We start from the raw sequence: 13,874 nt of genomic DNA on the forward strand, positions 1-13,874 counted from the left end.
TACTGAATTGTGGGCTGTCCTGCAGCTTTTGATGTGGATTGTTGATTTGCTGCTAGAGCTACTGCTGCCCTAAAAAGAAGAAAAATAAAGACTGACATGTTTATTTAACCTAAATCTTTAATTACATTTATAAAATTTAGTTATATAATACATATACATAATTTGATTTAATAATAACCCAATTTGAAGCAAAAACAGAATGTTCTGACTAGCTTTGTGAAATTATACTACATGCCTGAACGAAACAAACAACAGAGTTCTGAATGAGATGCAGATTCACTCTCTGACAGCAGGAGGCGCTCGTGGAACAGCAGATACAGCGTTTCCTTGTAAACAAAGCAGCTCTGCGCTGAAACACTGCTTTAATATGAATTATACAGAGACGAGATGAAAAGAAAATACCATCTAAACTTTTCTGAAAACAGTCAGTTTCCCTCAGAAACACATTCATATAAATCCCCAAATCAATATTTAGGATTGACTGACTGACTGGTGACTGACAGCTCGCACCAACAGGAGGAGGAGGGTCGTGTTACTCTCTACACTGCACTCAACCTGAGGGATTCCTACACTTTCAGTCTTTAAAGAGACATGAAAAACTGCGCATAATGCAGGAACGGTATAACGGAAAATGTTAGTGGTTTTGAAACCGTGAAATTTTCAAATCGCGGTATACCTTGAAACCGGTAATCGGCCCATGCCTAATGTGAAATTATACTACATGCCTGAACGAAACAAACAACAGAGTTCTGAATGAGATGCAGATTCACTCTCTGACAGCAGGAGGCGCTCGTGGAACAGCAGATACAGCGTTTCCTTGTAAACAAAGCAGCTCTGCGCTGAAACACTGCTTTAATATGAATTATACAGAGACGAGATGAAAAGAAAATACCATCTAAACTTTTCTGAAAACAGTCAGTTTCCCTCAGAAACACATTCATATAAATCCCCAAATCAATATTTAGGATTGACTGACTGACTGGTGACTGACAGCTCGCACCAACAGGAGGAGGAGGGTCGTGTTACTCTCTACACTGCACTCAACCTGAGGGATTCCTACACTTTCAGTCTTTAAAGAGACATGAAAAACTGCGCATAATGCAGGAACGGTATAACGGAAAATGTTAGTGGTTTTGAAACCGTGAAATTTTCAAATCGCGGTATACCTTGTAACCGTTAATCGGCCCATGCCTAATATATATATATAATGGCTGTCCTCTGCAAGGACAGAGGACCTATATCTGACTGTCATTGCACATTCACACACTCTCAATATGCACACATTGCACATCACATTGTTATTTGCACTCCTTATCCAGCCACCCTGTATAATTATGTACATTTCTTATTTTATTTGTTTTTATACAGTAGCTGGTTAGTTCTTTATATGTACATATATGTAATCCTAGGGCAAAGGTGCATCGTCAGTTACCATCCACTAAAAGTGTTGTTTTTGCCGCTGACAGGCTCAGATTGTTGTTATAAGTGTCTGACAACATTATGGAAAGGATCCCTACAGAGATAGACCTTTTTGTTAAAGAGTAAAATCCTTTTTGTTTAACCAGAAACCGCTCCAAAATCGCCATTATTAGGCTTCTTTCTGGCATTGTGACTTGCCAAACACCACCTTGTTCCCACTATACATTAATCCACCTATTATCTTAAGTATTTTTAGAAAGAAAAAAAAAAGCATATTTTTGGGACCTTATGTGAATTCTTTTAACAAATGTTTGTGAAAAAGTATAGCAACGTGCATTAAAGCTACAATTAGCATCAATCTACATGACACAATTTAAAAGATTAATATTATGCTTTTACTCAAAATCCACTTTAAACCACCATTGAGTGTTTGAATTAACTTTCGATCGCGATCTAATGTCAGCATTTATAAACATCCATTATTGATATGAAAATCGCACCAATTGCATGAAAATCACACACAAACCATATACTATCGTAATTGTGTGTTTATCACCTTCTTTTTCACATGTAGAAATGTTTCTTTGGGTTTGTTTTTCACGGAGCTCAGAAGTGTGCAGGACCGCGTCGTCCATAAGCACCTACCAGTGTAGCCACATGGTAACGTTGGTTAGTATTCCACGTACAACAACGTTATCTTCAAATTACATGTAAAGCGTCGTTTTTGTACAACAATTTGAAAACTGTAAAGACTGTGGAAATGTACCTAACCAACTAATGTTACTTTGCTAACTTTATTCCTACCTTAAGTTCAGTCCGCGTGTTCCTCTTCGTTTGGAATGCAGGGGGTTTCCAGACAAACAAAACATGAAGGGAAGTAATTATTTTGTACTGAGTAAATAAAACAAAGTTATTGTTTGTTGTGTGTGTGTACCTAAGAAGATTGGCTGAGATTATGTAGATAAATTTTGCAAAGGAAAAAATGCACATTGTCTTGTGTTTTGAACAAATGCAGATTAATTCAAAACTAGATATATTCACGTAAAGATGCAAACTTAACATTTTATTGTTAATATCACAGATTTAATTACATAACATTTACAGCCACAGATTTTTTTTTTCAGTGTGACATTGATGTTTTTTGCCTCTTGGCAGAAGAAGATAACAGTATGCTCTCTCTTATCCATTTCTTTCAAAGAGATTTAATTATAGCAACATTAAATAGCCCCACAACTTATTACCAGATATAAGATAGAAGCATCAGCTTGCATGCAGACTTTCTCAACCAAAGACTGATGACTCAGAGTTTATAAACAGGACTAAGCTGACCTATAGACAAGATTCATGACTTGAAGTTTTGTCAACTTCTTTCGTACAGCTTAGCGGTTAGTGTGTTATATCCATTGCATTTGGTGAGGGAATTTGAAATCAGTTTGGACGATGCCAAATATTTCTTATCTAGCAAGAAATATGAGCTCCAGCAAACAGAAGACGGTAAAATAAATACTAACTTGTTTGAGAGACTAATGTGCTAATGCGCCAAAATATTGTTTTTCTTATTAAACTACAATGCGGATGTGTAAAATGTTGTTAATGTGAACGGACATGCATTGATGTATTGAAATATCAGTCCTTTGAAAGATTAAGGCACAGAAATGGTGTCCTGCTAACAATGATTTGATGTCCCATTAGCTTAAAAAAAACTAGCAATTGTGAAAAAAGTGCTGTAAACTAGGTGTGTGCGATATATATCGTCTGCGATAATATCGTAATTGTTGTTTTAACAATGTGCGATTTGACATTATCGAGTATTTTAAACCTCCCAAAACAAGTTTTGGGAAGTTGAAATATACTAAGATTCTGCAAATGTTTTTGTGTAAATCACACGTCCATTTCTTTAACATTAGCTTTAGCTGATGTAGCAGTGCGACTGGTTATTCTCAAGTTTAAGCACAGGTATCTTCATTACCTGTCGGTTGGCTTTCCTCAACACTTGGCTGAGCAGGGCTGAACTAAACACTGAACACATTGGTGCAAGCTGTTGATAATTACAGTAAGGGCCGCTCAGACGCACAGGAGTCAATATGTCCTGGTGGATTTTGTTTTAGGATCTAGCCTAATTTCTGAACAATTTTGCATGTTCGCATGCATGGTCATGTTTCACATTCTCCAGAGCAATAAAGTGAAGGCTCAGGGGCCCCAAAAAACGGGGTAGTAAACTCAAATGTGCCCTTATTTCCACCAAACTTTCTTAAAGGATTGCTCAAATGTGTGAATTCGAGGGATTTATTATGTTCTAGATTGTAAATGCTTGTGTTAATCCTTTAAGTATAGGTATTATATTCAGTGGATCCTTCAACCGTGATTGTCATTGTGGAATGTGTCAATGCTAAAGCTTGTAGTATAAGAAAATCACTTGCCTTTTCTACTAAAATGGCTGTTCAAGTGTTTAAATTTTAAAACCAGCTCAAATTCTGTGATTTTTTTTCCCCCCCCTCAACTTAAATGGGCCTGTTTGAGGTGAACTTGCTGGAAATGGAGCTGCCAGGGATTAGGGGCCGCTGGAGGTTTTCAACAGACCCACAATAGCAGCCTGTTCAGACCTTGCAGATCAAAGTGGACTGTGCCTGTGGAGCCAGGCACTGGTCTAGGTGGTGGCCTCCCCGAGTGAAAAAAACAAACACAAGATATGGCTAATGATCTTCTTCAAACTGAAGGGATTGTCAAAGCTCCAGGTAGAGCAGGATTTACTTTAGAGTTTCATTTTAGTTGGCCATCCAAGGTGAACAATTGCTGTTGATGTCACCAAATTAAGGGGTGGTGTACCCTGCTCCAGGGGAACTGGATCAAGTGCTATTATGTAAAAGGTGAAGAAACACTGGCTCTTAATATATTAATTATTTTAGTATTATTATTATTTTCAAACATCTATAGCTTTCATTTTTATTTGATTGAACATCAAGTTGAATTTTTTGGTGGAATTTAGTGCTGTCCCAAGTGTGGTCTTGCCACAGCTAACCATATTCACCCTGTGTATTGCAGTAGTGACCTTGCTTTTCATCATTACTGAAGTCTTATTAGCTGAAATTCTATCCTAACATGGTTGTATAGTCAATATCAGTAGCTACAAAGGCTTTCGATGTATGAAGGGTTGGATTGTGGACAAGTCCAACGGTGTATTGGTCTGAATACCTGCAGTGGTATGTATGTTTGTCGTATCACCATCACAAAATGCTGTGAATGCTCTTTAGGATTTCCTTATGTGCAGCTTGAATGTGTCCTGTTTCTATGGTTACATACTGCAACTGAAGACACCTGATGCTTGTATTGAACATTTGCTCAAGTAAACGAGACATAGACAATTGGATGTTGTGATTTTCTAACATTTTCTAAAATATTTTTTTCAGAATAAAATCTCATTCTCATTTATGAAATATGAAAAGAAAATTCTATGTAATAATGATATATTATTTAAATTACAGTTGTTAGTAAATTATTGCTCAAAAGTTTGAGGCCAAATTTTTTATTAAAATTAAGAAACAATTTTTCATACTTTTATTCATAAAGGACACATTAAATTGATCAAAAGTGACAGTAAAGACATTTATACGGTTGCAAAACATTTCTATTTCAAATAAATTATGTTCTTTTGAACTGAAGAATTGTTTCTTGAACACCAAATCGGCATATTAGAATGATTTTTAAAAATATGAAAGTAGAAACAGTTATTTTAAATTGTAATAAGATTTCGCTATATTACTCTTTATTGTTTTTGATCATTAGCAATCATTCTTTTGTACCCCCAGTGATAGTGCAGCAAGAGAGTTTTTTCAAAAACGTAAAAAAAATATATACCCTATTGACCCCAAATTTTGAACAGTAGTCGTCTTTTTTTGGTAGTGAATTCAATTTTTTTATTTTACTAAAAGAGCTTGATCAGAGAGCTTGATTTTCATTAAAGGTGACATATCATGAAAATCTGACTTTTCCAGGTTATAAGTGCTATAATCAGGTCCCCGGTGCATCTACCAACCAAGAAGATTTTGTTAATGAAAATAATATCACAAAAATTTAACATTTAAAAAAAAAAACATAATTCTACATATTGTACATTCAAAATGTATAAATGTGTAATCTTCACTTTGCTGCAGTCCTGCAGTTTTAAAGTTTGTGTTCTTTTAGTTCAGCTAAAAGGCAACACCAATCTTCTGTTCACATCTTCATGTGATAAGAATTCACAGGGCAGTTCACCAAACTTGAACTTCGCATGAGCTTGTGTTTCCTGTCTCCCGCGTTTGTATGCGTATGAATGGAAGTCAATGGAACGAAAAGTGTAGTGTGACCAGCCCTTTAGACGCTCACGAATGGTGGTTCAGCGGTTTCCTCTTCTAGCAGTTCACAGCATGGGTTAGATCATTGGTCTCAAATTCCTGGAGGGCCACAGCTCTGCACAGTTTAGCTCCAACCCTAATCAAGCACACCTGATCCAGCTAATCAGGATTACTAGAAACTTCCAAGCAGGTGTGATTCGGAGCTGGTTGGAGCTACACCCTGCACAGCTGCGGCCCTCCAGGAATTGAGTTTGAGACCACTGGGTTAGATGGTAGCGCTGAGTAAGATAGCACCACAGATCAAAGAAGGCTTTCAGTTAGCAAGCCCTTTCACAGCAGATTTATGATTCCTCTGCAAGGAGCAATCGATAATGCATATTGCTAGCGGGAATGAGCCGTCACCTCAGTCTGTGCCTGATATGGAGTCATCTGACTGTTCCGCTCAATCAGGTTGAGATATGTTGCCTGTCATAGCGTTTACAGTAAAATGGGACTATTTCAGAACTGGTTTAACTTGAAGTTTGCTGGTTTTCCAGAGCCAGTTGGTCCGCAGTGGTGCCTGGGATTCTTTTTCTACCATTATTTTGTAGTTCTAGATGATATTATCAAATCAGTTATAAACAACAACATATGGGTATTAGACAGTGACAGCTGCCATTACATACTAATTTTTACTGGATTTCACTGGATGACTTAACTTCATCATCCTGCATTGTGTTTATTTAGTAGAATGGTTCCTTCGAGCTTGACTCTGTTGGCTGACTTGTAACTACCCTGTTTTGCAGGTGTGCATATGCTGAAAATGAGTGCTGCAGGGGAGAATGCCCTTGACCCCGACACCCCAGAGTCACGGAAGAGGAAGGGCTCTCCATGTGATACCTCTGGTCTCAGGTGAAGTATAAGATTGTCTGTCTTCTCCAGTTCGGAGTGTTTCACATTACTGTTGTGAAACAGTAGTGTTTTATAATGTCTTAGGAGTTATGTCATTTATGTAATACAATGACTTACAAGCAGACAGCTGACAATGCAGTCAAGGTTTTTTCAGAGGAAGTGCAGCAAATGGTGAATAGCAGGCAAAAATCTATTTTAACAAGAATGCATGCTTGAAGTGTAAACAATTTGTGTGTGTTCTTGTTCTTGTTAGTTTTTTTGTGATTAACAAAACCTCAAAACCATAAACAAAACATTTTTTAAATTGTTAGACATGTTATAAAGACACTTTAGTTTTTAAATCTTTTTTTTTTTTTTTTTACAATATATTTTTTTTAAAGTATTTTTTAAAATAGCCTTTTAAATACTAGAATAATGGCAAAAGTTAAGATTTTTTAAACCGTTTGTTTACCAATAAATTATTTTTTTTATTTGTTTATTAAAAAACGTATTTTTTTTTGGTTTTTTTTTAGAATATGGGTGACAATTTAGACCCTTTATTTTTCCACAGCATTTGTTTGTTAATTTATCAATAAATTTAAAATTGTTTATAAAGTCTTTTAAATTTTAGAATTCCGGATTCAAACCCCGTTCTCTGTTTACAAAACAGCTTAATAAATAAAACTAAAAGCTAAACTTAATAAAACAAATAATAATTAACATGTCCCAAAAGTATCTGTCTTGAGCAATGCATGATATAGGTCCAAAAGTGGGATGTTTTTAGGTGTAATATAGCAGGCCAGCACATTGTTTTGGAAGGTTTCCTTGTGTCAGGGTTGGTTGGAGGAGAACTGGTCTGTCTGGCTGGGTGATACTCTTCCATAGGACCTTGGCGTGGCTGATGTAATAGCCTGTTTCTACAGCAACCCCATGCAGCGCCCTGACCTGTGTAAGCAGCGCGCCTGCGCACAACCTTGGCGAGGCACTGACCTACTTTCTCTGCCGTCTTCTCCCACACACACACACACACACACACTTTAACATGCGCTCACACTTGCAAGTCATTCGTATGTACATGCACTCGCTCACCCAGGAGCAGCACAACCAAAAACATCCTCCATCCTCACTAGGCATGGGCCGGTATGAGATTCTGACGGTATGATAACCTTAGATAAAAATATCACGGTTTCACGGTATTGCGATTACAGCTCTAAAATATGTTATTTTTAAATGTCTGGGTAAAAAGAACTACTTTTTTTTCCACTGAACACATTTTATTTTTAAGAAACATATAGAACATTTTGGAACAGTAAACATGTCAGGCTAAATAATTAAAATAAATAATTGAATTCTTTGACTCCGCTCGCACCAACCGGAGGGGGAGGGGTAGTGTGACTCGCTACGCTCTTTGCTGCACACAACTGAGGGAGTCCTGCACTTTCCGTCTTTGACGACACGTAAAACAACTGCGCATACCGCAGGAACGGTATAACGGAAAATTTTAGTGGTTTTCAAACCGTGACTTTTCCAAACCGCGGTATACCTTGAAACCGGTTATCGTCCCATGCCTAATCCTCACACACGTATGGCAGCCGTTGGTCACACATGCACGGCGCGCTCTGGAGGAAGGGAGAGCTTTTATTTATTTCCCTGGGTAACACAGCACTTGATAAATAAATATATTATTTACATAAATATATGATAAAAATAAATAAATATTATTAAAATATTATTTTCATATGTGTTTTTTTATTTTATAGAAAATATTATATAATAAAATATTTCATTTTTAATGTGTAATGTTTTATTGTTTTCATATACATTGTAAAGTACAGTGCTGTAGACTTTTGAGAATTCTTTCAGTTCTATTCACATATACACTATCTTTAAAAGTTTGGGGTTGATAAGATTTTTTTTGTTTCTGAAAGAAATCTCTTATGCTCACCAAGGCTGCATTTTTTTATGAAAATACAGTAAAAACAGTAATATTGTGAAATGTTATTGCTGTTTAAAAAAAATCGGTTTTAATATATTTAAAAATGTAATTTATTGCTGTGATGCAAAGCTGAATTTCCAGCAGTCATAAATCCTTCAGAAATCATTCTAATATGCTGATTTCTTTTCAAGAAAGGAATATTATTGGTTAATGTTGAAAACAGTTGTGCTGCTTAATATTTTTGTGTGATGCATGATACATTTTCCCCCAGGATTCTTTAATGAATAGATACTTCAAAAGAACAGCATTTATTTATCCTAGCACACATACAATAACAGGGCTCCAGACAAAAAAATCAAGTAAGGAGCCATTGGCTCCTATAAGAAAAAAACTTAGGCGCCAAATTATTTTTTTAGGTGCCACAGAATAAACGTGTTTTATTTATTTATTATTATTTATTTTTTTTATTTTTTTTACATTTTAACATTTCAGTCATACTGTCATGTGTTTGTCTCATTTTATCTTGACTTTATCAGCATTTTAATCCATCTTGTAGATGATCTGGGAACTAAGGTTCACTTAAAGTGGGAACTAAATGTCTTTTCCAACTTGAAATATACAGTCACAAAGAATTGTTCATTACACAGAATCTGTACCAATATCGTGGACCATAAGCATCACTTGGCCACTGAGTGTAGTTTGAGCTCCTCCTCAATGCATCCTGTAAATGTTGTCATACACTCTTAAAAATAAAGGTGCTTCACGATGCCATAGAAGAATCTTTTTTGTCTAAATGGTTTCATAAAGAACCTTTAACATCTGAAGAACCTTTACATTTCACCAAAGGTTCTTTGTGGCGAAAGAAGGTTCTTCAGATTATAAAAAATTGAGAAAGAGATGGTTCTTTAAAGAACCTTTAAAGAACCAGGAGTTGAATCATGTAGACAACAGGTTAAGTAAAAAGATTAATATGCAATAGCGCATAGATATAGCAAAATGCTCCTCTTTATAGTTATTTTTCTAGCTGACTGATGAGCTTATGGACACCGAATGGTTATTCTGAGGTAAATGTATATAACGTTACAATGTTTACAAGCTTTACACGTTTTCCGCAGTTTGAAACACTGAATGAGCTTTTTACTTACATGAGTAAGTTGTACTGTAGGCTCTCTTATAAAATAGCCTACCTTTTGATGTTAATTCATGTTTATTATGTAGCTACTAGTAGTAAAGAGAAAGATTAAATGGGTTCATTTGCCACTTGAACTGAGGCGCTAAAGCGATTGTGCCTTAAAGAGCGCCAAAACTGTATTTATTGTTTGAATTTCGTTATGAATTTGGAATAATTTTAAAGCTGATACTTTGTTTTTTAAAAAGTAACAAAGCACAAAGCTTTTTGCGATTACTGGACGGAAAGTGTGCTTCAAATAATAAGTTCACGCATTAACAGAACACAGAATCACAGAACACAGCATAGACTAAGATCTTGTTAAGAAGAAGCCATATTAGTAATGATTATAAACTAGAATTGTTAACGATATTGCCAATATCCACACAACTGACAGCTTTACCTGTTGTAGTTAGTTCAAGTTGTGCACGAAATAGACGCTGCTTTTCTGCATTTTCACTTCGCACGTCTCTGTTATTTCGTTCTCTATTGCGCTGTACAACTGAGCTGCGTTTAGCAGACTGTGTGCGTCAGCGCTACTGTGCAGCAGAGATGAGGACTGTTTGAAACTATTTTTTCCACTAAAACTTTGATGGGCACGCATCGTCTCAGTTTAATACGTGAACATAACAAAAGATGTGATCGCAAAACAATCAGGAAAAAAGGCATTACATGCAAATTTTTAAGTTATAACATGTAAATATATATAGTCGCCAGTGGCGACCTCAGCAAAAACTTCACTCGCAAATTAATATTTTTAGTCGCAGTCTGGAGCCCTGAACAACGTTACGTTGGTGTACGACACACACTCATGCACATGTTTCTATACTCTTTATGCGTCGAAGAATAAACATTGGCCACTGAAACTCCCTTATTCTGTGTCTTTAAAATCCTTTCATTTCTGTCAATTATTTTCAATTACTTTTAACACGGTGCACGCCTTCAGTTACAGCGCTTTTTCACCTTGCCATCGCTGATCTTTTGTTTTTGACTGGATGATAAATGGGCTCAGATCTGAAGCCTTTGCATTCCATTGATATCTAACATTACTTCACCATAGCCCCTGACCATCTGTCTTTCTCTCTCCTATTCAGCCTCTCTTTCTTTCAGTGTCTCCTCTCAGCTTGATAACCCATGTGCAGCATAAGCCTTTGAGGAATGCCTGCTAGTGCAGTGACTGTATGCAGCCCAACCCTTATTAGCTCTACAATGATACGTCTGTGTAAAAGTGTGCGTTTTAGCCTCGCTCTGGTTCCAGGCCACCCACAGTTTGTCCCTGAGTGCACCTAGTCTCCCCTCGCCCAGCATTCCTCCTTTCAACTGCAGAATCCTCTGCCTCTATCAGGTGGCAGAACGCTGAGACCGCTAAATCGGGGTTCAGGGGCTGTTTGTGATCATAGTGCTCTTTGAGCATCATGAATTATTCAGGGCCCAAGTCCTTGCAGAATGCCCACTCAGCCCCTGTGCCAAATTTTACCAATTCAAGGCTTTGTCTTAAAAACATCATAACAGAGCAGTAGCAGGCTGGCTTTTTTCTTTTGTTTATTTATTTTTTCCGAGTGCAGTTGGTTGTTCATGTGCCAACAGAGGAAGGGAAAGCTGCACTGTAAAAAAAAAAATCTGTAACACCGTCAGCTGTGGTTGCCAGAACTTCACCGTTAAAAATATGGTAGCAACATATTAGGTTTTACAGACTTCACTTAAATTCACAATAAAAAAACGCATTTCATTAACTGATGTAATGTTAATAAACCAGCATATTGAAGTACTAATATCTGTTTTGAACCATTGTAATACTGATTCAGCAGTTATAAGTGTTGTTTTGTGTATTGTAATTAGAATTTCAGTAATTTTCAACTAAGATGATGATTCATGTTATTTTCATTATTATGAACCAGCAGATATTGCCATGTGTTTTTATTGATCTATTTATGTATTTCCCCCCGCAGGTGACTGAATTGAAATATATATATTTTTAATATATAAAAATGTATTTAAATAAATAAAATATATAAATCATTATAATATATGCTGTTTTAATTTTATAGAAAACATATATTAAAATGCTGTATATTTATATTTTCAATATGCTTAAATATGTTAAATTTACAGTACTGTTCAAAAGTTTGGGGTTGGTAAGATTTTTTTGTAAAATATTTTTAGAAGTGCTCACCAAGGCTGAGTTTATTTCATAAAAAATACAGCAAAAAGAGTGATTATTGTGAAATATCATTATAATTTAAAATAACGTATCTCTCTTTAATTACACAATTTCTCCAGTCTTCGGTGTCATGTGATCTTTCAGAAATCATTCTAATATGCTGATATGGTGCTCAAGAAACATTTCTTATTATTATCACAATTGAAAAAAGCTGTGCCGCTTAATATTTTTGTGGAAACCATGATATACTTTTTAGGATAATGAATAGAAAGAACAGTGTTTATTTGCAATATTTTTATTTTTTAAATGCAAGTCATTTTTGATCAATTTAATGTGTCCTTGCTGAATACTAATTTCTAAAAAAAAAAAAAAATTAATAAATAATATTTTATGTACATTTATTTTTTAGTTTTAATTTACATTGTAAAGTACAATGCTTTAGACTTTATTCTTTCAAGTGAGTGCTAATGCATAAATCAACCCTCTACATTGCGAGTAAATCACTCGCATATGCGACTAAATCTTCACTCTGAGCGACTAAGTGATGTCTAATATTAGCCAATGGCTAATAAATTCTCAGATTTTACTCGTCAGTGTGTGAGTTGGAGGTATAAGTTTAGCACAGATATATTTTCACTCGCCGAACACTCAGACTCAGCGCTTCAGAGTTTCACTCTCCATCAAGCGATCTGTGAAGTGTCATGTGATCTTTCAGAAATCATTCTAATATGCTGATATGGTGCTCAAGAAACATTTCTTATTATTATCACAATTGAAAAAAGCTGTGCCGCTTAATATTTTTGTGGAAACCATGATATACTTTTTAGGATAATGAATAGAAAGAACAGTGTTTATTTGCAATATTTTTATTTTTTAAATGCAAGTCATTTTTGATCAATTTAATGTGTCCTTGCTGAATACTAATTTCTAAAAAAAAAAAAAAATTAATAAATAATATTTTATGTACATTTATTTTTTAGTTTTAATTTACATTGTAAAGTACAATGCTTTAGACTTTATTCTTTCAAGTGAGTGCTAATGCATAAATCAACCCTCTACATTGCGAGTAAATCACTCGCATATGCGACTAAATCTTCACTCTGAGCGACTAAGTGATGTCTAATATTAGCCAATGGCTAATAAATTCTCAGATTTTACTCGTCAGTGTGTGAGTTGGAGGTATAAGTTTAGCACAGATATATTTTCACTCGCCGAACACTCAGACTCAGCGCTTCAGAGTTTCACTCTCCATCAAGCGATCTGTGACATTTTTCATTTCATCTCTGTGGATGCGCAGCACACCTGTGTTTGTGTATTTGGCATACCGTAAACTCTACTGTGAAGGCGTACGACTCGCCGTCGCTTTCTCTCACTCGCGCAAAGTGAGAGCGAGCGAGAGAGTCTTACATAACATGCAGAATTGACGTGCTACATGTAAACGATATTCTTTGTTGTATTTTCCTGTCAAAATAACTAGTCAAAATAATAAGTTCCTTTGGAATCTTCAGCTTTTAAGAACTGCCGTGTTTTCCGGTAGTGGGCAAAACTAATGCGCAAACGACAATCTCATTGGCTGGCGCTCACTTATTATCGTCTCTGTTTTGATTTCAGCAAATCAGTTCGAGCGAACGCAGACAATGTGATTAATATTCATGAATCCAGCAGCTCGTTAATCCTGGGTGCGTTTTATATTGTTCTTATTAGTAGAATTTGTATGATAATAGTAATAATAATAATAATAATAATACTATCATTATTATTATCTTAGTATTAGTATAATTGTTATATTAGTATTATTGTTAGTTTTTTCCAATTTTTTTACAGGAACACTGAATGACCAAAAAAGCACCACCACCAGTCCTAAGTTCAGTTAATATGACTAATATGCATTCATACATGGTTTTAATTCTCATTACTAAAGTTCTACCATTAAATAATACGAGAATACTTTTTTGCGCAAAGAAAACAAAAATAACGACTTTATTCCAC

General features: G+C 35.5%; 1 protein-coding gene across 5 annotated transcripts in view; it reads left to right on the forward strand.

Annotated features, from left to right (window-relative positions):
• The window catches only part of LOC107710951 (nuclear receptor coactivator 1-like), a 70,790-nt gene that overhangs the window by 25,926 nt on the left and 30,990 nt on the right, over positions 1-13,874 (forward strand). For all 5 annotated transcript variants that reach the window (XM_016515846.1, XM_016515849.1, XM_016515847.1 and 2 more), the window contains one exon: positions 6,536-6,641. In XM_016515846.1, coding sequence (XP_016371332.1) covers positions 6,544-6,641 — 98 coding nt within the window. In that variant the 5' untranslated portion in view covers positions 6,536-6,543. The remainder of the gene's footprint in view (positions 1-6,535; positions 6,642-13,874) is intronic.

This window comes from Sinocyclocheilus rhinocerous, unplaced genomic scaffold (genome assembly GCF_001515625.1).
Source record: "Sinocyclocheilus rhinocerous isolate Xijiao unplaced genomic scaffold, SAMN03320098_v1.1 scaffold1679, whole genome shotgun sequence".
Lineage (NCBI taxonomy): Eukaryota > Metazoa > Chordata > Actinopteri > Cypriniformes > Cyprinidae > Sinocyclocheilus > Sinocyclocheilus rhinocerous.